Genomic DNA, 24,335 nt, shown 5'->3' on the forward strand with positions numbered 1-24,335 from the left:
TCAAAAAATAACCCAAATAGGTCTTCTTCATCTCCCAATCCTATGCTACCCTTCGATCCCGAACCTAAATCAAAACCCTAACCTCAGTAACGAACCTCACTACTACAAATACGAACCTAATTCATTCTTTTCAAATCCTCTCAGAATTTCCTCATTCTCTAGTTTCTCACTCTTCTTTCTCTCTCTCTTCGCCGTTCATACTATGCCGGAAGCACGAGACCGCCGCGTCATTCCTCTTGACGTGGATACTCTATTCCGACGACCTTTCTCCGCCGTGTTTCAAGAATCTGAGCCACTCTCCGTTACACCCGCACCTGCTCCATTCACCGCCGGTTTAGATCTGTTCTTCACTGAAAGAACTCCCGTACGTCGCGAAGTTGCTCGTGCGCGTCGTTCTCCAGGTTCGGAAAATACTCCTCCGACCACTGCTCGCCGTGGAAGAGGCCGTGCTACTGCATCGAGGAGTGCACTTCCGTCTTGGTACCCGAGGACGCCGTTGCAGGATATCACTGCTATTGTTCGAGTAAATCTCTATCTCTCTCTGTTTCGTTTCTCTTTCTCTCTCATCAAAATAGAAAAAACGGTTTTACATTTTATCTAGAAGGTTCTTTAATTTTTTTGGAGGAATTTGTTTTAATTTTATATTAATAATATTCCGTTTTTCAGTTTATTTGTTATGTGATGCTGAATGAATATTCGGAATGTTTAGTTCATTTTGTATTTGATCAAATTGAAAACTGGTTTATCTTTAACCTAGAACTTGAATTTGAATTTGATTTTACTTTGCTGTGTGTTTAGTGATGCTTAACGCTTAATTGAGAACCGGTTTATCCTTATTCGGTTGTTTTGTTCATTTGTAATGCGATGCTTAATTTTATGCGTGTTTAATTAATTTTTAATTTGATTTAATTTTACTTAGCTAATATTCTGGTTAGCTTTGATCATAAACGTTCTTTTGAGATAATTTGACTAGAATTTGATTTGAATTGAATTTGAGAAACGGTTTATCTTTAATAAATCTAACGTTCTTTTGTTTTTTATTTTGAATTTGAATTTTGAATTTGCTTTTATTATATTAAATTCTGTTACACTATTTTGTTTTGTCCATTTGTTATGTGATTCTTAATTTTATGTGTATTTAGTCTACGTTTAATTTGAATTTGATTTTACTTTGCTAATACTCTGTTTATGGAGTTGAGAGAAATTTCTCTTTGGAGAGTATTTAACTAGAATTTGATTTGAATTGAACGGGCATAACTGCTTATTTTGTTAACTTGTTATGTGATGATAATTCTCTGTTTGTTGAGTTTAATTTGAATTGTATATAAATTAAGTCATCGTTGTCAAAGTTCTGATGAATTTTCTGTATGTTTAGTTCCATCTTATTAATTTGAATATGAACTAAATTAGTGTTGTTAATATTGTGTTTAGGCGATTGAGAGAAGGAGGGAGAGACAGGGAACTGAGGAAATTGAGCAAACTGGAACACCAGTTCATGCTAACCAGCTGACCATTTTCTCTGATCCATCTTCATTCTCTGCTGCTATTGGATCTTCTTCACGCGTCCACAAAAAATCACCAAAATCCTGCATCAAGCTGAAAACACCTTATGGAAGTAAAGTTCCAAAAATCATCATTGACATTGCAAAACTTCCTGCTGCTGAAGATGGTGAATCTGAGCTTCTGACTCCTCAGAAGAAGCTATTGCATTCGATTGATATAATTGAGCGTGAAGTGAAGCAAGAGTTGATGAAACTCAAGAGAACCCCTACAGCCAAAAAAGCAGAACATCAGAAAAGGGTTAGGACCTTGATGTCCATGAGGTGAATTGAAGAAGATTTAAAGTGCAGGAAAAAATTAAAGAGAATTGAAGGAGAAATCTTAGAGCAAATGGGAAAGGAGATTTGGGCTGAGCTTAATCATCTTCTGATGATTTATAGGGCTTCAAGAAGGAAAGCAGAGAACTTGGTGTTTGATCCAGTTTGTGTAATCTTCTACTTGAAGATTATAGCTGTATACATTTTAGATTTTTCCTTGCATCATCATTCTTTGATGATTTTGTTGCAATTTTGGTGTAATCCATTGTATATATTACAATGTATGACTATAGTTTTGAATCGAATGACACCTATTTCTTTTCTCTTAATCAAATTGTTTGGAATTCACCATGATTCTTTGTTTGATAAGATATATGGTTCTCTATTACTTGATTGTTTTTTTTTTTTTTTTTTTTCTCTTTCTGAGAGGAAGCGTGGAAGGAAAGTGTAGCTGTGTATGCATGGTTGGGTAAGGGTTTTTGGGAGTTGCTGGGCAAAATGTGTATTGAATCAAACCAATGTGTAGGATTTAAGGTTAAGGGTTTCTGGGAGTTGCTATCAAACTAGTGTGTAGGAATTTGGGGGTAAACTTGATTTAAAGAGAAGCAAAAATGTTTCAGCTGAGTACAAATATTCAATCAATTTCCACAACAGGCAATCAATTTACACTTGATCTTGTTGCAATTTAGGTGTAATCCATTGTCTATATTACAAATGTATCACAACAATTTTGAATCGAATTTGTACAACTTACTTATGAACATAGAGTAGTACCGGACCCTATGGTCTATTTTTTGATCAAGAATATCAAAGACAAAATCAAGTGTATGTTTGGTTTTAAAAATTGATTTTGAATGAAGGTAGAATTATTTGTGTTAGGATGGATACATTATAATAATGAGTTCAACTATTATTATTAGAGATTAATTAGAATAGACTGACATTGTAAAACAATTTTACACCATCAACCAATAAAATCCATTCAATTAGACGCATCATCACCTTAAATGTTATAAAAAAGGAAAAATGAAATAAAATATGGATAATAAATATCATATCCCACATTTATTATTAGCCTATAACAAGGGGATTACAAAATTACAACATCAACGTAAGTCTCTCTTACTTTCTCTAACTTTGTCCTACCTTATTCTATTTCCTGTCAACAATTTTTCACAAAATGGAAAAATAGCTACTGAAGAATAAAAGGAAGCAAAAAACATAACATTAACCAAATGATCCAAATATGATATGATGCTTTTTTGAAATCTTAACCAACGCATATCAATCCATTGAAAAACAAACAACCTCTTAAGTAAATGTACTCAAATAAATTGACTCGAAATCTTCAACCTTCATAATCGCTTCAATGACAGTCATGTGTTTAATTTGTGCTATGTTAGAGGATTTCATGATGGTTCTAAAAACCAAAAAGTAACTTGTTGAGTTTTGCAACTCTAAAAGACTTCACAAATCATACATGAACAAAGTTCTGCAGAATTAGAATATGAAGACAAGGTTTGGCAGGGTGAAAGAATGCAACATCATAATGAAGATTAAAAATGGCTAAATCAAATGTCCAAATTAAAAAATGTGGGTAGAAGACAATTATTAGAAAAGATTTTATTTGATTTTTCCATTTTTAACACTTAAGATGATGTGTCTAATTGGATGAATTTAATTGGTTGATGGTGTAAAATTGTTTTACATGTCAGTCTATTCTAATTAATCTCTTATTATTATTATTATTTTAAAATCAATTCTAGAATCAACACTTCAAGTAAAATCAATTACAAAACAAAATCATTTCTACTTTTTTTGTAGAAAAAAAAAAGTAGAAATGATTTTGTCTTTTAATTGATTTTAATAAAGAGCATTGTTTTTTTTGACAAAAATTACGATATTCATTCATTCAAATTGATAGAGTGCATCGATACAATACAAATCCAAATTCGCTAAAAACAAAAAAGGATGAATTTGTGAACAAACTCACAACATCCATGTTAATAGCATAAAACGGCGAAGTACTTATGCCTACAAATATGACTATATTCATGTCTCCGAAATACTCATGTCTCCGGATCTGGAACGTTGATGACGCCAAAGTCATTGTCATTGATCAGATCTGTACTTGCTCAAAGTTAATCTTTCAACCTGAATCAAATAAGCACCCCACTAAGACGGAAAATAAAAAACACGCTGCACAAAGACGGAAAATCAAAACAAACAGAGTCGTTCAGAGACGACGAAATCACAAAAACAAACGAAAGAAAACAGAAAATTTATGTGAAATCACATATAAAGAAAAACAATTCGGAGGGGTGATTTTTGGATCAAAATTGACCCTAAATCACCCTTTAAAAAGAAGAAAAAAAAAGTGTGACAATTAGGGTCTGAGGAGGAGAGAAGAGAGAGGGGGAGAAAGGTGGAGTTCGGTGTTCTCTCCTATACTCCTAGAATTCATTGTTAATCTCCTATACTCCTAGAATTCATTGTTAATAAAGAGCATTGTTAAAGAGTACGGAAAGGATTCAACAAAATTTGACGAAAGTATATAATCACTTACCATAAAAGGGTTTTGTGGCCATATAAGAAATAGTTAATGGATAGGTTAGTAATACAAATTCAATGTAGTTCAATTCTTGCTTTTCGTCTACACATAATTCATACCAAACATTATTCTCCTTTAATAAAACCTTACTTCCATTCCCTTAAAAAAAATAAAAAATCTTACTTCCTCCAATCACAATTATAAGGTAAATTAAATAACTAATGTATAATTCACGTGAGCTTAGCTCAGTTGGTAGGGATATTGCATATTATATACAGGAGCTGGGGTTCGAACCCTGAGCTCTAGTCACTAGGCTACTTGACAAAAAAAAATAAAATAACTAATGTATATAACATATAAATGTGATCAGATACATTAATTATTCAATAAACCTAAAAAAGTGAGTTAATTTAACGTCTTAAAGATTGTTTTATTTTTTGATGTAACGTCTTTAAGACTGTTGAAGACATTCGTTAGTATTTTTTAAATTAAAAAAGAATATATGGATTCATTATTCACGTTTACTTTCAACATGTGACTCACTTGGATCTAGGACGTTGCGATTACACTTGGAAAACACTCTTTATCTTTAGTTTTTATTTTTCCTTAAATACTTTTTTAGTCCCTTAAGTATTTAGTTGGTATCGCTTTGGTCCCTTAACTAAAAAAAAGATTGTTTGAGTACTTTAATTTTTTTTTAATCTTGTTTTGGTCCCTTCTGTTAGGTTTCCGTTAGGGTTTTAAAAAAAAAGTTAACTCCTGAACACGTGTCACCTTGTCATTGGCTTTGAGATTTTTTTTAAATATTTTTTTACAAAAAAATGTTTTTTTTTAAACCCAAAGCCAATGACAAAGTGACACGTGTCCAGAGTTAACACGTGTCACCTTGTCATTGGTTTTGGGAAATTTTTTACAAAAAAATAAAATATATATATTAAAAAATATTATTTTTATAAAAAAATAATATATTTTTTTTTAAAAAAATTCTCAAAGCCAATGACAAGGTGACACATGTCCACACTTAACATTTTTTATTAAACCTGACGGAAACCTAACAGAAGGGACCAAAACGAGACTAAAAAAAAAACTTAAAGTAGTCAAACAATCTTTTTTTTAGTTAAGGGACCAAAGCGATATCAATTAAATACTTAAGGGACCAAAAGAGCATTTAAGCCTATTTTTCTCCTTCTTCTAAGGGTTAGTTTATGAATTTAATTATTATCAATCTATAATTTTTTTAAGATATTATCATTGTATAATTATTTTAAGGGTTATGCTAACAAGTGTCACAAGGATTCAAAAGAGGAAATGACTTATAAGTTTTATGTATAAAAAGTTCTTTTTTTAAATTTAAATGTGTTGAATACACATTTTCTAAGAAAGAGTTTCTTCTTTTGACTTCTAAACAAGTGTCCCAAGGATATTTGTTAACATTTCCCTTATTTTAAACGTTTTGACAAAGACCTTAATCGGGGTGCTTTCAGAACCGATTGTCAGGTAGTTGTGAATGTTGTCCTCAACAACAGTTTATATGTGAATGAACTTGAAAGTTTACTCTCTAATTGTTGGTCTATACTCTCATCTAATGCTAGTTATACTCTAGCTTTTATTAGGAGACAAATTAATAGAGTCGTTATAGTCTTACTAGAGCGTCTATATTACATGCTAATCCCATTATTTTCTATCATCCACCTTATTGTATTCACTATCTTATTATGGATGAAATGAAATGAGTAATCCTTTCCTTAAAAGAAAATTATTTTAAACGTGTATTCATTGATGCGTCGTTATGTCAATTAATATTTATTATCAACACTTCTTCAAAAAATATATATTTATTGTCAACATTAAGAGGCTATTGTAATGCTAAAGACTAATCTGACTAACCGAATGCATAATTATAGACTAATATAAATTTTCGATACATTAAAGAACTATTGTGATTACTTATTTCATATTTAAGAACGAAAATGACTATTTGCCCTTTTATATTTTAGGAGACCTAATATTCACTATAAGAATATACCATCATAAAAAACCAATTTTATGTTAGGGGTTCAAGTATAGCTTATCTTGATTTATTTTTTTCAAGGATTAAAAGTAGAATTTATTTTTTTCAAAGATTAAATTGAGTTTTTGTAGTTTTTCTCATGGACTAACATAAAGCTTCACCCATAAATTATTAATAATATTACAGAAAAGAGACAAATAATTTCTGCAGAAGTAACAAATTTATTAGTATACTTGGTACGTGTAAATAGTTAAAGCCAAAAATTAAAACTTTAACAAATTTATCGGTATATATCCTTGATCGGTATATGCATGAAAAGAATGTTTGTCTGGGGAGATTAATCTCTTGAATATTTTTTTATCTTGATGCCTGATTGTAGAAGGAGAGAATTCTACATGTGTTGTACCAAAAAAAAGGAGAGAATTCCTTTTAGGGGAAGAAAGGAGAGTTTTTTTTTTTTGGGTATGAATATGCATTTTTAAAGATTAATCTCTAGAACATATATATAAAACACTTTCTGCAAAATCAAGATTTATAGCTACCATTGAAATTAGGTGAGATCTCTTTGATTTTATTTTTATTTTTTAATTAGGTGAGATCTCTCTGATTTTATTTTTTTAAAGAATAGAGATCTCTCTGATTTTATTTTAACATATTGTTCCCTTCACTCAATTGGAATTCAAATACGCGTTCTCCATGTTGTAGGAGTCTTAGAACCAAACCACTATTGATAAAGAGCTTCATTACTATAGTTTTAAGTGTGTAAAGTCATATAAATACTTGGTGAATGTCACATGTTTTAGAAATGTGTGTCTATAATATATACACACAATACTAGTATAGCAATAGAATTCTCAATTTTTCTAAATATTTTGAGAAATTGAGAGGAACCCTAATCTTATTATTCTTTGAGATCTCTAAAAGTAAAAAAAAAAAAAAAAAAGAATAAAAAAAATTAACAAGTTATAATCACAATCCTTTGGTGTGATAAAATACACCAAACAGCTAGCACACAAAGCAAAGTATGATAATTCTGAATGAAAAAGAAAATCATCATATTTTCAATAAATATCTATCTTTTGGTTCCGAGATTTAACCTTTACACATAGCACTAAAATCATCACAATTGGTATGCCATTCAACTATAGGAAAAAACGTACTTAAAATACAGATACCCAAACATAGATCGTCTATGAATGCTTCATAACGTGATGAATACCACTGGCATCAATTTGAGAAGAAGTAACTCTTCTTAACTTCTACCACAGAACCTTCCACAATCTAAGAATGAGCAAATGCAAGCATCTGAGTTGTTGGTAAGTTTGTATATAAACCAAGAGGTATTATTGGACTAACCAATTGATCCCAACACTGTGCCAGTGATAACATAGACATTTGCCTATTTATAGTACCAAAGGACTGAATGTTTCTCAAAAGGAATAGTTTCCCACGTACAAGCACAACATGACTTTCGACAAATAAGGTGATAGTAGAGAGCAACCAAAGAAGGAACAAAAGATAGTAATATATGCAACCAATTGAGGTTGCCATTATATTTTGTGCTGAAGGCATACAGATCTATGAGTATTAGGAAGTGTTTCTTTTATAGTGGCTTGTCAACCATGGAAAATGCAAACATGTGCTAATATGTCTTACTATTTTTTATTACATGCGTGGAACGCGAGGCTCTTGATGTGAAATTATTTCTATATCGGCCCACGCAAGGCCTACTACTACCATTATACTCAACTTGCCTACTATTGGAGTGGGCACGTGTTCATTTTGGAGGATTACTAGTAACCAACTAACAATGTCTTTTTTAAGAATCAATTCAAGGCATTTCATTAGCAAAAATATGCCAAATACACGAAGGTATATCATCATAGGTGTGAGAGCTAGTATTATGTGGGACTATCTGAGCTAACTCGTGAGCAATCCCATTAGTCTGACTCTATTAAACTCAACTTAAGAGTTTTGAAATCTACTATGAAATAACTGTCTACAAGCAGGGGCGGATCTCTTTGGAGACCCCCAGATGCCACTTCCCCCCCCCAGTTTTTATATAAATTTCATATTATGTTTGATATAACAACAAGTGCGTGTTGTTCCAGTGGTTATGCGGTCCTTCAATGTGTAAAAAGTTGTGTGTTTGATCCTTGACACCCTCCCTTTTTATAATTTTTAGCGAATTTTTCTTTTTTTATTCAAAAAATAAGGTCCTGGTGGGTATCGAACTAGCATCCCCATGATTTAATCATGCAAAATTATCACCACACCAGTTAACAATGTTGCACATCTTTTGAATCTGTTTAATATATATTTTTCAAATATTTGGCACCCCCGAAAAAAAACTCAAGATCCGCCACTGTCTACAAGCATCTATAATGCATCTAAATTCACTACTATCTTATATGCTTGTTCTAAGAGCATCCACATCCTTCACAGAGTCTAGAGAAAAATCTGTATTATCAAATTGAAGGTCTGATGTCCACTCCAAAGCCGTATGCAAATCAGATGCTTCCCCTATGTTAACATCACAAAGAGGAGAGAACCAATATGTTTTTGTAAAAATAAAGTCTCATGCGTCATTGCAGATACACATTTCAATTCCTACTTTGTTCATAGCTGAAGAAAATGAGGCATCAATATTGCATTTGTAACGGTCGAGGGCTGGCGTTTTACATCGAATTATTTCCTGGCTGTTTAGATTCGGCTAGTTTAGGGTAACGGGAGCTCCATGACCACTGCAGATAATTTGAGCCGATCTCCAATTCTCAAGAAGATGCGTTGCTCGTTCAACCACCTGCATATTTGTTTCGTTCCTTTGCTGGCAAAGTTTCAAGTTCCTCTCTTTCATAAACTCCATAAAACTGTGGTAAAGAGTTTACTTTGGCTCGGGCTAAGCTGGTGTAAAAGGGTAAAGACAACCACGTCCATATTATAATTTTGGCGTAGAATTCTATCAATTTTGTCCCATAAATACACATCATGCCAAACCTGCACAACATTAGGACACTCGAGAAGAACATGAATGCCATCCTCATAATTACTTCCACATATTACACAATCAATTGGACAATGAACCCATTTACTACTTAGGCGTGCTCATGTATGAAAACAGCAACGACACACACGCCAAACAAGATTTTTTATTTTAGGTGGAACTTTGAGTTTCCAAACTAGATTCCAATGATCCAGTAAATGCAAATAGGTGTTATTAGCAATTTCATTAACACATATTCTATAGGCACACTGCACTGAGTACTTTCCATTCTTTTCCAGTCTTCCAAATCAACTTATCCTCATCAACCAAAGGTTGTAAAGGAGTATTCAAGATCAGCTGGACCGTGTTTTGATAAAAAAGATTATAAATTAAAGGAGAATTCCATACCTTGGAGGATTGATCAAGAATATCCTTTACCTTCACATGAGCTAAAGACGCGTAAATAAGACTATCAGTTGTAGAAAAACATCCCATCATTTAGCCATGACATGCCAAACAACGGGATATTCACACCTCTTCCTATTCTCCATCTCGCCCATTGATTTACAACCATCGTTGCACTAAGAGTACCAATAACCATGTCTAATACTAAACTTTCAGCCAATAATGTTTAATTAGTGTAAGGCTGGAAGCATATAAGAGCACAATTATCGGTTGACTCTTAGCATGGAATCACTTTTCCCAAAGCCAATGTGTTAGTGTGGTAAAGATATTTGGCGTATTAGCAATGGTATATTGAGGCAACAGTTGCATTGTAATGCTACGGTGGCTTTGTGCTTTGCTGATTTATAAATTAATATAAAATTAATTATCACCTCAAAAGGTGCTATATATTAATATAAAACATAATTGCGGTGTGTATTGTGGGGTTTAGTAGGACCCATTTTAGAGTTTTTGATGAATGGTATGAATATTTAGAAATTGTAGTTGAGTGGTTTAAATAATTGAGAAGTGTAAAATAATATAAAGAATTAAGTGGGATCCATTTATACCACCCATGTGAGTGGTATGGATGTGGATGCTCCAAGTATTCATCGATTTCATTCATGACAACTTTTGTCAAGGAGTGAGTGAGAGATATATACAAAAAAACATGTAGTGGGTCCTATACCATTAAGTGGGTCCCATTGTTATTAAGTACTCCATCCATCCCTATATCTAAGCCCCCATTTGATTTTATTTTTGTCTCTAAATGTAAACCCACTTTCAAATTACTAGATGCATTTATTATTTTTTTTTCCTAAACTTACCCCTAATTAATACTACCAACTTGTTTTGAAATATGAAAAGTCAAATTTAATACACATAAAACAAAGGACAATTTGGTAATATTAACACACAAAACAAACACATTAATTACACTAACAACATCTCTTAAGAGATGCGAAAAAGGCAATGGATGCCTACATTAAGGGACGGAGGAAGTATTTTTAAAATTCTATGTATCTTTATCTCTCCAAATAAAAGAAATGGAGAGACTGATAAATGGAGAGAATCCTGACTTTATTTTTTTTAGCTACATTTCAATTTCATCATTTAGATGGATAGAGGATCTCTTGATATTAGTATTTTTTATTTATTTTTTATAGTTTCTTTTCCCATTTAGCTTATTGGTATAAGATTGATAGCTAGGGATGGCTATTGTTTAAAGTTTTGTCTTGTAAATTCGAGTTTGTTAATGGGGAGGTGGTTATAGGATCAAGTAGGGATTGTGCTTGGTAGAGAGGGATATACAACACTTGGACGATTGTTTTGAGGGGAATCGGTTTAATAAGTTGCTCAAAAAAGTGGGTAATAATAATGATACATATTTTTGGCTTGATCCTTTGTTGGAAGAGGAGAGATTGTGTAATTGGTGGTACGTAGAAAAATATGTTAGGGTGACAAATATGCTTTGCTTGAGTGAGAATGTTGGAGATTCCCAAAGGAAAACAAACCACCTAGGATGGAAGAAATGTTAAGGTCATCAAGGCGCATGAATGAATCTAAAGAGAAGAAGACGATGCAAAGAAGGGTAGGAAACACGAAAAAGATATAAAACACCACAAATGAGAAGAAAAAGACATAAAGAAGATATGGAATCACTATATATGTGCCGTCAACCCTATTGGGAAAATCTTGTGCTATGCATTATTCTGAGCATAAATCAATAAGCTGATAACTTATCTATGTATTATTTCTTAAAAAAAAAAAAAAAAAAAAAAAGAGTTAGTTAATAATATTCATTTAGCTTTTTCAAAATAAATAAAAGCTTAACATTTTGCCTTCAGTCAGTTCAGTGGCATCATTCTATATTGTATACAAATAATATACTCTAATGTATCGTACTGTGTAGAGAGTGACTCTTTTAACAATAACCGAAAAGGAAAACACTATGTCTTTTCAAATTCACGTCAACAAATTTTATATTTATAATTTCGTCATATTGAAAATTTGTAGTACAATTATACGTGTATTTTATATGACATAATTGTAGTCTGATAATGTTAGAATATATTAAGTTATGATATAACAAATAATTCATTATTATTTTATTTGTTTTCTAAAGTTAAAGAGTTGTATAGTTACTAATACTATTAACTAATTTTGAAAAATTAGTCTAATGTTGGATATCATGCATTATAGATTTTTTTTTTTTGAAAGAGTTTCTAACAATTTTATGGTATGATTAAGCAATTTGGGATTCTATTTTTATTGATTAAAAAAGCAGCTGATTCAATAATATAAGTAAGACATCACATAATAGATGTTTTGCATCTTGTAACTGTAAGCTTTTAATTAACTCAAAGAAAAAGAAACAAGTCATTTGGCCCTAAATTAAGCCATGGCTTTTGATGGTGCTACTATTTTCTTCTACATCTTCTCCTTTCTAGCTTTGCTAATTTTCACATTACTTGTCAACAATAAACGAACCACAAATGGTAGCTCCAAATTTAGACCCCCACCAAGTCCAAGATCACTACCAATAATAGGCCACCTTCACCATATAGGCTCAGTCATACCAAAATCATTCCAAACACTTTCTCACCAATATGGTCCCTTAATTCAGCTCAATCTAGGTGCATCAACTTCTATAGTTGTCTCCAATGCACAAGTTGCCAAACAAGTCATGAAAACACATGACCTTAATTTTAGCTACCGACCCCAATTTGGATCCTCTCATGATTACTTATACAAAGGGTCTTATTTCATCACTGCCCCATATGGTCCATATTGGAGATTCATGAAAAAAATATGCGTTACTAAATTACTCTCTAGCTCTCAACTTGGTCGCTTCATGCATATTAGAGAGCAAGAATTAGAGAAACTCTTGAAATCTCTTTTGATATGCTCTAATGAAAATAGGTCAACGGATTTGGGTTTGGACTTTACTACTTTGACCAATAACATCTTGTGTCGTATGAGCATGGGAACCACATGTTTCAAAAAATATAATATTGATCCTGAGGTTATTCAATGTTTGGTTAGGGAGTTTATGCATGTAGGAGCTAAATTGAGTATGGGTGAAGTGCTTGGGCCTTTGGGGAAGTTTGACTTGTTTGGTTATGGGAAAAAGCTTAGGAAAATAGTGGGGGAATTTGACAAGATTTTGGAAGGTTTCTTGAAGGAACATGAAGAGAGAATAAACACTGAGGATTGTCAAGGAGATATGATGGATATCCTATTACAAGTGTATAGAAATGAAAACGCTGAAGTGAGGTTAACAAGGAATGATATCAAGGCCTTCTTCCTAGTAAGTTGTTTTACTTAATCTTTTATCATCTCATTTCTTTTCATAAATAGAGTTGAATATGTTTTTGTCTCTATAGAATGAATAATTTTTTGTTCGGTCTTCTATAAAAATTCCTTTAATTTTATTTTTATTTTTATGAAGAGACCAAACATATTAACCTACAAGTAAGCCTCATCCTACCATCAATCTGCCTATAAACGGCATGTTGGATTAGAAAAATGAGTTGAAGATTTCTCTTAGTTCTTTTGACCAAAGAAAAACAAATGAAATATGTAGATCATTATGTAGGGTGACATCTCAACCCACGCAAAAAAAAGAAAATCTAACATATCAACATGCTCTTGCAAATTGTTTTTAATAGGTTTATGGTGCGGATCGAAATGGGTAGGTGGGTTGGAAATTTCATCCCACCTCGCTAAAAAGAGTGGATTAATATGGTCAACTAGACGAGTCTATCATATTTTGCCGCTCCTAATGAGGGAGCGACTTGTAGGACGACATTTCATTTGGTATATAATCCGTTCATGGTTGATGTTAGATGACAATATGATCAAAATTAGTTGAGAAATAAATTCTTAAAAAACGAGGGACTAAGACAAAAAGTAGATAATATTTCACACAAATATAATATATATTAGCTCTTATAATTATATCTTAAGTTATTTTCTTATAGACTTATCTTGAAAAAAGTGTATACTACATATATTTTTTGGTTATTTGTAAAACTACTAAGGTTAGCATTTGATAAAAGTGATTTTAAATAAGTTTGATTATGTCAATATTTAACATTACAATGGGTGTGTAAGAATCACGACGATGCATCATAATTTTACAAAAATTACATTTTATATATAACTTCTACAAAATCACGAAGGATCAGATAAAAGGAAGAGATTTTAAATAAGTTTGATTACGTCTATGTTTGGTATCTTGGTGGTTGTGTAAGAATCACGACTATGCACCATGATTTTGCAAAAGCTACACTTTGTAGGTTTTGTAAAATCAAGAAAGATCGTTGTAATTTTGAAATACCGTGATATTAAACATACATCATGTAAAATTGATTTGGTTAAATAAAATGGAAAATGGTTTTATGATTTAATTCTTATAAATATTCAACATGATTTAATTCTTATAAAAAAATGTGGTTTGGAATGAAAATCAATTTTGCAACCCCACATCCACATCCATATCCATATTTTACTAAAATCACAAGGGGTTCAATCAAATTTTGTGAATCCAAAGTTCAAACATATACTAAGCACATCATGGGACATAATCAAGTGGCAATGCAAATGCAGGGACATTTTCCTCGCTGGATGTGGCCATGGCCATTAAATTAAAATCACATGATATGATCATTATAGTACTTGGTGAGTTCAATTTAATGAGATTATTATACTTGTTTATGCAAATGCAAGGACATTTTCCTCGCTGGAACAGATACATCCTCAGTGGCAATGCAATGGACCATGGCTGAGATAATGAACAACCCTAAAATATTGAAGAAATTAAGGGCTGAGATTAATGATGTAGTAGGTACTAATAGATTGGTTAAAGAATCAGACATTCCAAAAATGCCTTACCTACAATCATGTGTGAAAGAAGTGCTAAGACTTCATCCAACGGCACCGTTTGCTCTTAGACAATCATCAGAAGATTGCAAAATCAACGGCTATGATATCAAAGCTCATACAAGGACACTTGTCAATGTCTATGCCATTATGAGGGACCCACAATCATGGGTCAACCCTGAAGAGTATATACCTGAGAGATTCTTAGTAGGTGAAGAACATGAACATGAACATGAACATGTGAATAAAATGGATGGTGATGATTTTAGGTATATTCCATTTGGATTTGGTAGGAGGGGTTGTCCTGGTTCATCACTTGCTTTAACGGTTATACATTTGACAATTGCTGGATTGATTCAATGTTTTGAATGGAAAATTAAAGGTGGTGATAAGATTGATATGGAAGAAGGGTCGTCATTTTCTGCTGGATTGGCAAAACCTCTAGTTTGTTACCCTGTTACTTGTTTTAATCCTTTTTAAGTTTTATGATTATTGCATTTACCGTATAAGATAAATGTTGTTTAGGAAAATAAAAGTAGTACTACTGTTATTACCTTGCATTATGATATGTTCATATGACACCTACCCGTGATGTTAGGTTTTGAATTTTGTGTCATTGTTTGTTGTTATGGTTTATGTATTTGGAGTTTGGTTTATGCTATAATTTTTTGGCATAAGTTTCCATTATTCTTTTTTTTTTTTTTAAAGGTGTTTCCATTATTCATACTATATAATATCATTTTAATGATGCTCTAACAAATCATAAAGCAATAATGAGATTATACTGTCCTGAAGTTTTCGTGAGATTTGTTTCGCTGTATCTATCAATTCCCTAAAAATATCCAAATAAAATATAAGTCATACAGGTACAGAATTCTCAATAAAAAATATATTAGATTTATTTGTTTCTTTTTTAGCGTTATAAAAGTATCTTCGGTCCCCTTGAGTTTAACTCGATTGGTAAAGACAATGCATAATATATATATATGTAAGGTTCAGGGTTGGAACCTTGGACACCACAAAAAAAAAATATCTCTAAAAAAAAGTGTTATAAAAGTATTTTTTTTATCATATTTACAATGACTTGTTAATATTTCAACGAGTAATGATACTTTTAGACTTATTTTATGACAATTTTCTCTCTCATAAATATATTATGTTTTACTTTCTTTATTGTTTTGGTTTTCATATCAATACATACTTTAGTTTTTGAAATTTTTTAATTATCCTATAAATTATCATATAAATAATTGTTCAAATAACACATCTCTATTTCATCCGTTCAATTAATTTTACAATATCAAGTTAGAGTTTAGAAAAGTTGTTTGTAACATAATCTAAAAAGATATTTTGGATTTTATTTCATTAACTATTTTTCTTTTTCTAATGTATTCTTTTGAGCGATAATATATTTAAGTACTTAAGTTATATCTCTACGTCTAGCTCATCATACTTAAGTTATATCTTACACAGTTAATCCATACAATAACATTATGATCCGACGATGGTTTTGTGATTATAAATCTAGCATTGCGTCTACAATTAGCATCCATAGATAAAATTATATGTATTCATATCCGTCAGATAAAAAAGTTTTTAATTATCAAGTGTTTTCTAAGTTAAATAATCAATTTTAAAGTTTAGCGTCGAAAAACATTAATAACAAAAAATTACTCATCAATTACATGAAAATCTTAGTTAATTACACCTAATCTTAACATAAAAGAAAATTAACTACATTTACTCATGATAGGCTTTATAAAGAGATGAAGAAAAGTTGATGATCCAAGCTCTTGAGTGATCAGCTACTTAACTCTCTTGTTGCGTGTTTCCTCTTCTCAAATGTGTGTGAATGCCAAAAATCATGACCCGAGTTGCTTTATACATGGGATTGCTTAGAGAATTGACTTTTCTTTAGAGTGAAGTGACTTTCAGCTCATCCCCGAGGTCATTAAAGTCACATTTAATAATGAAGCGAAATGTTGCTCGCTTACTAATTATCTTGCCCTTGTTGTGGGATGGAGGAGGAGACTACTCTTCATGTGCTCAGGGATTACATTTATGCAATTCAGGTATGACTCAAACTTGTTCTTTTTGATTGGATAAGTGACTTCTTTAAATTTGATTGCAGAAACTGAGTTTTTAATAACCTCAGCAAGCATTGGAATGACGTTCGTAACTCTAGGCGGAAGACAAATTTTATGACTACATGTTGTCATTTGTGGAATTGACGAAATAAAACAAATTTTGAGAATAATTTTTAAAGATCTGCTAATCCGACTAGTGTCATCCATGCCTTCTCTAGCACCATCGAAGACTGCACCAATTATCTTCATAATGATCCTTGACATACTAAAACAACTTTCATTGGTTGGAAGCGTTCTCATGAAGGATGGGTTAAACTCAATTGTAATAGGGCATTTAAAGAGAATGGAAATTGTGTGGGGTGTTGCGGTCTTCTTCAGGATACTAATGATAAATGGCTCAAATAATTTGTGCGCAAGATTGAAGTTTGTGATGCTCTGCATGCAGAAATGTGGGGTGTGTATTTGGGTTTGGAGCTAGCATGACGTGATGGAGTTTCACATATTCGTCTAGAAAGTGATTCAAAATTGTTTATTAACATGGTTACAAATAATTGCAAGACTAGTTGGACGACCACTTCGTTGATTCAGCGTATCAAAAATCTATTAGACGTAGTTGACACTTTGAGGTTCATCATACTTAGCGATAAGACAATAGAAGTGCGATTAACGTAACTTGCGAATTTCAACCTCACCACAAATTCTTGAAATTTTGTTATTTTAGAAATCCCTCCTAATGAGCTTGATAGTCTTTCTTTTAATGATATTTTTGAATTTACATGCTTAAAAATATTCGTTTAATTGTTTAGTTTTTTTCCTTCGAACTTTTGTCCTCTTTTGTGCCAAGAAAAAACGTAACAATGAAAAAATTTCAACTATTATCTTTCTATCACCGATTGCAATAGCAGTAGCACACGTTTGTATCTAACTATAGATTACGTCCACGTGCCATTACATGTGTACAATATACATTGAACCCGACAAACAGAGCTTTTTTCGCAAACACAGACATTCGGTGACATTTTATATTCTTCCTAGTTTGGAATCAGTCATACGTTTTAAGAATATGTTGCCGTCCTTGGCCTTCCTAAAAAAACTTGAGAGCAACACATAATCGTCCTTTTCCAAATCAAATAACGAATATGATCAAACACAAACTACAATATAAGTTTTTTCCTTCTTATATACATACGATACAATTCAGCAGCGTAACCAACATATTTTCAATTACTTACTACTAAAAAAAAAGGTTACAATAACATGGTTGATTACCAAGGTTACATCTTACTTTTCATCATATGGCTAGTATCAACAATTTTTGTAAAAGCCATACTCACAAGAAAATACAAGAAATCGAAGTTACCTCCAAGTCCATTATCTTTACCAATCATTGGACATCTTCACCTTATTGGTTCAATACCTCACCAAGGACTTCACAAACTTTCAACAAAATATGGACCTATAATACACCTTTTCCTAGGTTCCATGCCTTGTGTTGTAGCTTCCACACCAGAATCCGCTAAAGAGTTTCTTAAAACTCACGAAACCTATTTCTCCAACCGTCCTCAAAGTTCAGCTGTTGATTATCTAACATATGGCTCACAAGATTTTTCCTTTGCTCCATATGGACCTTATTGGAAATTTATCAAGAAAATATGCATGTCTGAACTTCTTGGTGGTAACACATTGAGTCAACTTCTTCCTTTAAGGAGACAAGAGACAACAAGGTTTGTTAGTTTTTTGCTCAAGAAAGGGAAGGAGAATGAGGTTATTGATGTTGGAAGAGAGCTTTTGAAGTTGTCGAATAACGTTATTTCAAGGATGATTATGAGCCAAACTTGTAGTGAAAATGATGGTGAAGCTGAAGAGGTGAGGAAGTTGGTGCAAGACACTGTACATCTTACGGGGAAGTTTAATATTTCTGATTTTATTTGGTTTTTTAAGAACTGGGATGTCCAGGGGTTTAGCAAAGGGTTAGAGGAAATTAGGGACAGGTTTGATTCTATGATGGAGAGGATTATCAAGGAGCATCAAGAAGTAAGGAGGAGGAGAAAAGAAGTTGGTGGAGGAGAAGGTCAAATTAAGGATCTACTTGATATTTTATTGGATATTCTTGAAGATGAGAGCTCTGAAATCAAATTGAAAATGGAGAACATAAAAGCCTTCATCTTGGTAAGTGACAAGTGACTCAGATTTACATTATATGCACTCTAGATCGTATTTTGATTTTGTTTTTAAAATATAATTGGCGAACTTGAAACATGAAACTTCTTATCTTGATCTAACGGCCGTGATCATTGATTGACTTAAATAGTCGATATCTAGTTACGTCTACGACCAATATTGCATTTTCCTTTTATTTACTTATACAATGCCAAACTTGAAAGAAAAAAAAAACTAGCTACACTGTAATAATTGTTGCACTAACTCTTTAAGTAAATACGATAATAGATTCTTTTTAAAACAATCATCGATCATACTTAACTTACTGCGTCCATATTTTAGATCACAAATGCTTTTTCTCTTTGGATCACTTGACTTTCTAATCTAAATTTTTTATATGCTTAAAGTAAATATCAATAACTCATGCTTAAAGTGTTGTGCTTGTCTTCTAATCTAAACATTTTATGACAATTATACCATAATTGAAAGGAGGGACTTGCAATACAATTTTTTAAACTTGACAAAAAATTGATGATATAACCTTTATGATCTGGCAGGACATATTTATTGCTGGAACAGACACTTCAGCCCTAACCATAGAATGGGCACTGGCAGAGCTAATTAACAACCCACATATGATGGAAATAGCAAGACAAGAGATCAATGATGTAGTTGGAAATAATAGAATAGTAGAAGAATCAGACATTATCAACCTTCCTTACCTACAAGCAATAGTCAAAGAAACACTAAGGATTCACCCAACAGGTCCATTAATTGTTAGAGAATCATCTGAAAAGTGCACAATCCAAGGCTATGAGATACCAGCAAAGACACAATTGTTTGTTAATATATGGTCTATTGGAAGGGACCCTAATTATTGGGATAATCCACTTGAGTTTAGGCCAGAAAGGTTTATTAATGAAGTTGGAAATTTAGATGTGAGGGGTCAACATTTTCATTTGATTCCATTTGGGAGTGGAAGAAGAGCATGCCCTGGAACATCATTGGCTTTGCATGTTGTGCAAACAAATCTTGCTGCTATGATTCAATGTTTTGAATGGAAGGTTAAAGGTGGTAATGGGATTGTTAATATGGAAGAGAAACCTGGGTTGACCCTTTCAAGGGCTCATCCTTTAATTTGTGTCCCTGTGCCTAGATTTAATCATTTTCCTTCTATGTGATTTTGATCATGTTTAGGGGAGGAAAAAAAATGCAACTTCATATTGAAAATTTATATTTTTAGTCCTCTTGTTGCTTTGTGGTATTCATAAATCATAACTATCATTTTCTTTGTGATATTCATGCTTTGCATAACCAATAACTATCAATGTACCATATGAGTAAATAAAAATACAGTCACATAACCAAACAAGCAATGATCACCGCTCCTGAAAAGTTAAAAACATTCACAATGAAACACTTACTTGAATATCTATAAAATCGTAGTTCACTTGAATAATTTAAATAAGTTTTTAATTTTTATAAATATATTAAATAATTTTGCATTATTCCACATTAAAAAAAAAGTGACATGTTTTAGTCACTATAAAAAGTTTTAACATTAGTTTTAGTCCATGTTAAATTGATTTTTTTTTTAATTATCCTTGATCTTTTAATTTTTTAAAGACTTTTTGAATACACTAGAACATTCTAAAATGTATTTCCGTGAGAGCTTAGCTCAGTTGGTAGGAATATTACATTTTATATTCAGGTAATTAAATTGTGTGAACTCTAGCCACTAGTCTACTTCTCCAAATTGAATTTTTTTAACATGAAAAGAATGGAATATGATTTTTTTTAAAAATTTTAAGACAAAAGTAATGAAAATTTGGACTTAAAAATCATAATTTAAAATAAGTTTTTAAGGAAATTTTATAATGTTTTAAACATGTTTGAAAAAAATCACGCTAAAATTTAAAGTTGTAATTAAATAAATTTGAATTTAGCAACTACTAAAATTTCATGCTGAATTTTTTACAGGGACTAAAACATATCATTTTTTTATGAGGATTAAAAACGAAATTTGATATATTTATAGAGGCTAAAAACGTATTTAATTCAACTCTTTAATAAAATAAACCATTAAAATGCAAAATTTTATAAAAAAAATTTGTAAAAAAAAATAAAAAACAGTTTGGCAAATTCAAACCTTTATGTAGGTAATGGTACGTAAATAATATGACTAACTCTTCACACATGGTTTGATTGAAAAACATTTTATGTCAACGAGGATCTGAAATGTAAAACGAAAAGAGGATTATAATTGATTTTAAGTCATAATTTGTCATAAAAATTCATATGCATATTGGATGACGTGTGTTATAGATTATTTGAAAAGCTCAAGCTGATGGGGAATGGATTTCCTACCGTTAGAGCCGACAATAAATCGAATTTAGTCGAGAGTAGTTTGGAATTCATATTGAAAGTCGTATACATGAGACGCCATATTACATCACCAATTCTTTCCCAATAATGTTTAAAAAATATGGGTTGGAAGCCATCAGGGCCAAGAGCTTAATATGACTTCATACTAAACACGGAGCTCCTCTTCCTTAAGGACTAGTGTTGTAAGAGAATCTCTACATTGTTCACTTAAACGAGGCATATCATTAACCAATAGAGTATTTGGAGTAGTGGAGTGGTCTACCTCAAATAACTGTTTAAAGTAATTTATGACCTCTGCTTGAACGAAAACATCATTAGTACTCCATTGAAAATTTTCAAGAAAGAGACCTTGGATCTTATTTCGTTTTCTCCTTACTAGTGTCTGAGTGTGGAAAAAACTCGTGTTACGGTCTCCCAGTTTCACCCAATTCTTCCTCGACTTTTGTTACCAAAGGATCTCTTTCTGTCTCAAAACATCATTATATTCTTTTTGGAGTGATGCCTCAATCATGATGAGGTGGGTTGAATCAACCGTTTCTAATTTATGTTGCACCTGCTTTAATTTCTCATCAAGAGTACTCCTCCTTTTGTGAATGTCACCAAACACTTCTTTGTTGAATGTAGTCGCATCTAACCGAACATTCTCAAGACTCACGGGTACAATATGTTCACCTTTATCCCAAGCTTTATAAACTACCGCTGGAAAATCTTTATGTGTTAGTCAAGCAGCTTGAAAGCGAAAAGGTCGCACACGTTTAGCTGGAACAAAACCGACACTCCTTAAGAGGATAAGGCGATAGTCGGAATAATTTTGTGTCAAGTTATCTACAAGGGCCACACGCAATCACCAAGGGCCCTGTCCAACCTTTTTGTTACCTTCAGAATTATTCGTTCCTTACGAGTCCAAGTATAAGTACTACCCATAGCTCCAAGGTCAATAAGATTTCATTGCTCCATCATATTCGAGAATTTCTCAGCTTGTCTAGCTGTAAAGATGCCCCCCTTCATCTCAGAGGGATGGAGGACTTCGTTGAAATCTCCTATCACAACCTAATAACTCAAAATATCTTCGCGAATAGAAATAAGACAACTTCATATTTTTCACGATTGACTAGTTGAGGGCTACCATAAATAGCAGAGCAAAACCACATACAATCAACCTTTTTAATGCAAATGGTGACCGCTTAAAAGTAGACATCTATCACAATAATATCATAATCGCAACCTTTACTTTTCAGCACCCAAATACCTCCTGAATGGCCAGACGCTTCAGAGAGAGCGCATATCTCATAACCCAGACGATTTCAAAATATCGATGCTTTTGAGAAAGGACATTGAGTTTCCATGAGAAAAATAAAGAGAGGATGATTTTTCTTACCAATTCTTTAGCGTGTCGGCGACCCTCAAGACTAAGAGGACCTGTGATCTTCCAGCTCAAAATAGTAAGATCTTCAAAATTCATGATAAAACATATATCGTAGTGTGATCACAACAGTGTCCTCTCACAATGAGGAGAGAAAAACCAAAACTCTCATAAAGATTAGGGACACTCTTTTAGCTCTTTAAAAACTTTAAAGGATAAATTTTTATGAAAATTGTATATTCAATTTATTAAAAAGAGGAGTGTTGTGGACACTCTTTTTCTAACACTTTCTCTAACATTCACTCTCTTATTGAGTGAAATTCATGCGGGTACCACAACACACGTTGGAAATGGATCCCACATAAAGTGGTGAGACCCACATGAGTTTCACCCAATAGGAGAGTGAGTGTTAGAAAGAGTGCTAAAAAGAGAGTGTTCTTAACATTTCTCCATTAAAAATTGTAATAATTGAACCCTAAAAATTGGTTAGCAACACCTACAAATAAAACCGTATGGTGTTAGATTTCACTTCACACAATTTGCATTTGAGAGAATCTTGTCCGGTTCTTCCCAACCCATGTACTTCACTTACTGGACAATGAAGTTGTGTTCCCTCCCTTGGATGTCTCCTACACACGTGTGGCTACATGCCTACATCCTCCCACATCCTAATAGCACAAACTGTATTGTAGCCTCTTTGTCCAATTCCATGACGCCACGTCAATCTTGTCTTGAGGACAAGTTTCCTTTTAGGCTCTTTGTCCAATTCCTTGGTAAAATTTGCCATTAATGTTCTATTTCCCTGATTTGGGATTCTTTTGCAATGTGAATTTACCTTATGGTTAAGGTTCTTATAATTTACAAACTTTTCCAACTTGTGTTAATGGTAATTTGATATCAATATGTGTTAAATTTTGATATCAATGTGTTAAATTATTACTATTATTTTTCGTATTTCCTTAATTAAACTAGGTTCTTTGGGATTTTCAGCCTATTCACAAAGCGAGAGAGAGTCCTTTTTAGCCAAAAGGAAGAGAACCGGAAGAAGGGTAATAATCTCAGACAATTTATGTTAAAGTGTATTCATTGTGTTATATATATAATCTAATATAACAGAAATGTTACCAGCAGATATCCAAACCAGCATTCTTGTGGAGAAAAATTCATTTTCCACTAACCACTCCCTCTAAGAGTGCTGTTCGGAAGTTATCACAACAAAGATGCAAGGGCGTTTTTTCTGGAGAGGAACCTATGGTGAGGGATGGTTTGATTCATCTCCAAGGAGATGAAGACAAAGATAATGCTGAAAGGGTGGTGCTCTGGAACCAACAAGTCAGAAAGGAGAGGTTACTTAATAAGTACAAAGATTTTGTGAACATGGCATATCAACTGTTGCATTGTACTCCAAAGTTTTCGAAAAAGGCAGAAAGTATGCATCTTATTTGATGTCTTGAACTTTTTGGTTTTATATCTTTCATTTTAAACTAAATCTATTAAATTTCTTGTGTTATTGCAGGGCTTCACATAGCCATTCACATGCATGAACAGTACTTGATTCCAACAGCTAAAAAAGAAATAGATTCTATATCTGATCAACTTATCACCTTGATGGACCGGTTGGACTCTTTAAACCGGTGGACACTCTACTAA

At 32.5% G+C, this 24,335-nt stretch overlaps 4 protein-coding genes across 4 annotated transcripts; all 4 read left to right on the forward strand.

The window, feature by feature from the left end:
* Positions 1-2,146, forward strand: LOC11428198 (protein POLYCHOME). Its single transcript, XM_003625154.4, has 2 exons — positions 1-523; positions 1,432-2,146. The coding sequence occupies exons 1-2, from the start codon at positions 203-205 to the stop codon at positions 1,825-1,827; spliced, it is 717 nt and encodes a 238-aa protein (XP_003625202.1). The 5' UTR covers positions 1-202; the 3' UTR covers positions 1,828-2,146.
* Positions 2,147-12,108: 9,962 nt separating this feature from the next.
* On the forward strand, positions 12,109-15,349 carry LOC11437333 (cytochrome P450 93A3). The gene is made up of 2 exons (XM_003625157.4): positions 12,109-13,116; positions 14,538-15,349. Exons 1-2 carry the CDS (start codon positions 12,208-12,210, stop codon positions 15,168-15,170), a joined length of 1,542 nt encoding a protein of 513 aa, XP_003625205.1. The 5' UTR covers positions 12,109-12,207; the 3' UTR covers positions 15,171-15,349.
* A 2,471-nt stretch (positions 15,350-17,820) lies between these two features.
* Positions 17,821-20,235, forward strand: LOC11444745 (cytochrome P450 93A3). The gene is made up of 2 exons (XM_003625159.4): positions 17,821-18,946; positions 19,495-20,235. Exons 1-2 carry the CDS (start codon positions 18,035-18,037, stop codon positions 20,116-20,118), a joined length of 1,536 nt encoding a protein of 511 aa, XP_003625207.1. The 5' UTR covers positions 17,821-18,034; the 3' UTR covers positions 20,119-20,235.
* A 3,100-nt stretch (positions 20,236-23,335) lies between these two features.
* Positions 23,336-24,335, forward strand: LOC120576836 (uncharacterized). Its single transcript, XM_039827384.1, has 4 exons — positions 23,336-23,458; positions 23,676-23,734; positions 23,817-24,114; positions 24,202-24,335. The coding sequence occupies exons 1-4, from the start codon at positions 23,395-23,397 to the stop codon at positions 24,333-24,335; spliced, it is 555 nt and encodes a 184-aa protein (XP_039683318.1). The 5' UTR covers positions 23,336-23,394.

Source organism: Medicago truncatula, chromosome 7 (genome assembly GCF_003473485.1).
Source record: "Medicago truncatula cultivar Jemalong A17 chromosome 7, MtrunA17r5.0-ANR, whole genome shotgun sequence".
Taxonomy (NCBI): domain Eukaryota; kingdom Viridiplantae; phylum Streptophyta; class Magnoliopsida; order Fabales; family Fabaceae; genus Medicago; species Medicago truncatula.

What these genes read in the sequence shown, in the direction of transcription:
- LOC11428198 (XM_003625154.4), top strand. Translation starts at nt 203, where the DNA reads ATGCCGGAAGCACGAGACCGCCGCGTCATTCCTCTTGACGTGGATACT. An exon ending in ATATCACTGCTATTGTTCGA is followed by an intron (nt 524 to 1,431) that starts GTAAATCTCTAT and finishes TATTGTGTTTAG; the next exon opens with GCGATTGAGAGAAGGAGGGA.
- LOC11437333 (XM_003625157.4), top strand. Translation starts at nt 12,208, where the DNA reads ATGGCTTTTGATGGTGCTACTATTTTCTTCTACATCTTCTCCTTTCTA. An exon ending in ATATCAAGGCCTTCTTCCTA is followed by an intron (nt 13,117 to 14,537) that starts GTAAGTTGTTTT and finishes TGCAAATGCAAG; the next exon opens with GACATTTTCCTCGCTGGAAC.
- LOC11444745 (XM_003625159.4), top strand. Translation starts at nt 18,035, where the DNA reads ATGGTTGATTACCAAGGTTACATCTTACTTTTCATCATATGGCTAGTA. An exon ending in ACATAAAAGCCTTCATCTTG is followed by an intron (nt 18,947 to 19,494) that starts GTAAGTGACAAG and finishes ATGATCTGGCAG; the next exon opens with GACATATTTATTGCTGGAAC.
- LOC120576836 (XM_039827384.1), top strand. Translation starts at nt 23,395, where the DNA reads ATGACGCCACGTCAATCTTGTCTTGAGGACAAGTTTCCTTTTAGGCTC. An exon ending in GCTCTTTGTCCAATTCCTTG is followed by an intron (nt 23,459 to 23,675) that starts GTAAAATTTGCC and finishes TGGGATTTTCAG; the next exon opens with CCTATTCACAAAGCGAGAGA. An exon ending in GGAAGAGAACCGGAAGAAGG is followed by an intron (nt 23,735 to 23,816) that starts GTAATAATCTCA and finishes TGTTACCAGCAG; the next exon opens with ATATCCAAACCAGCATTCTT.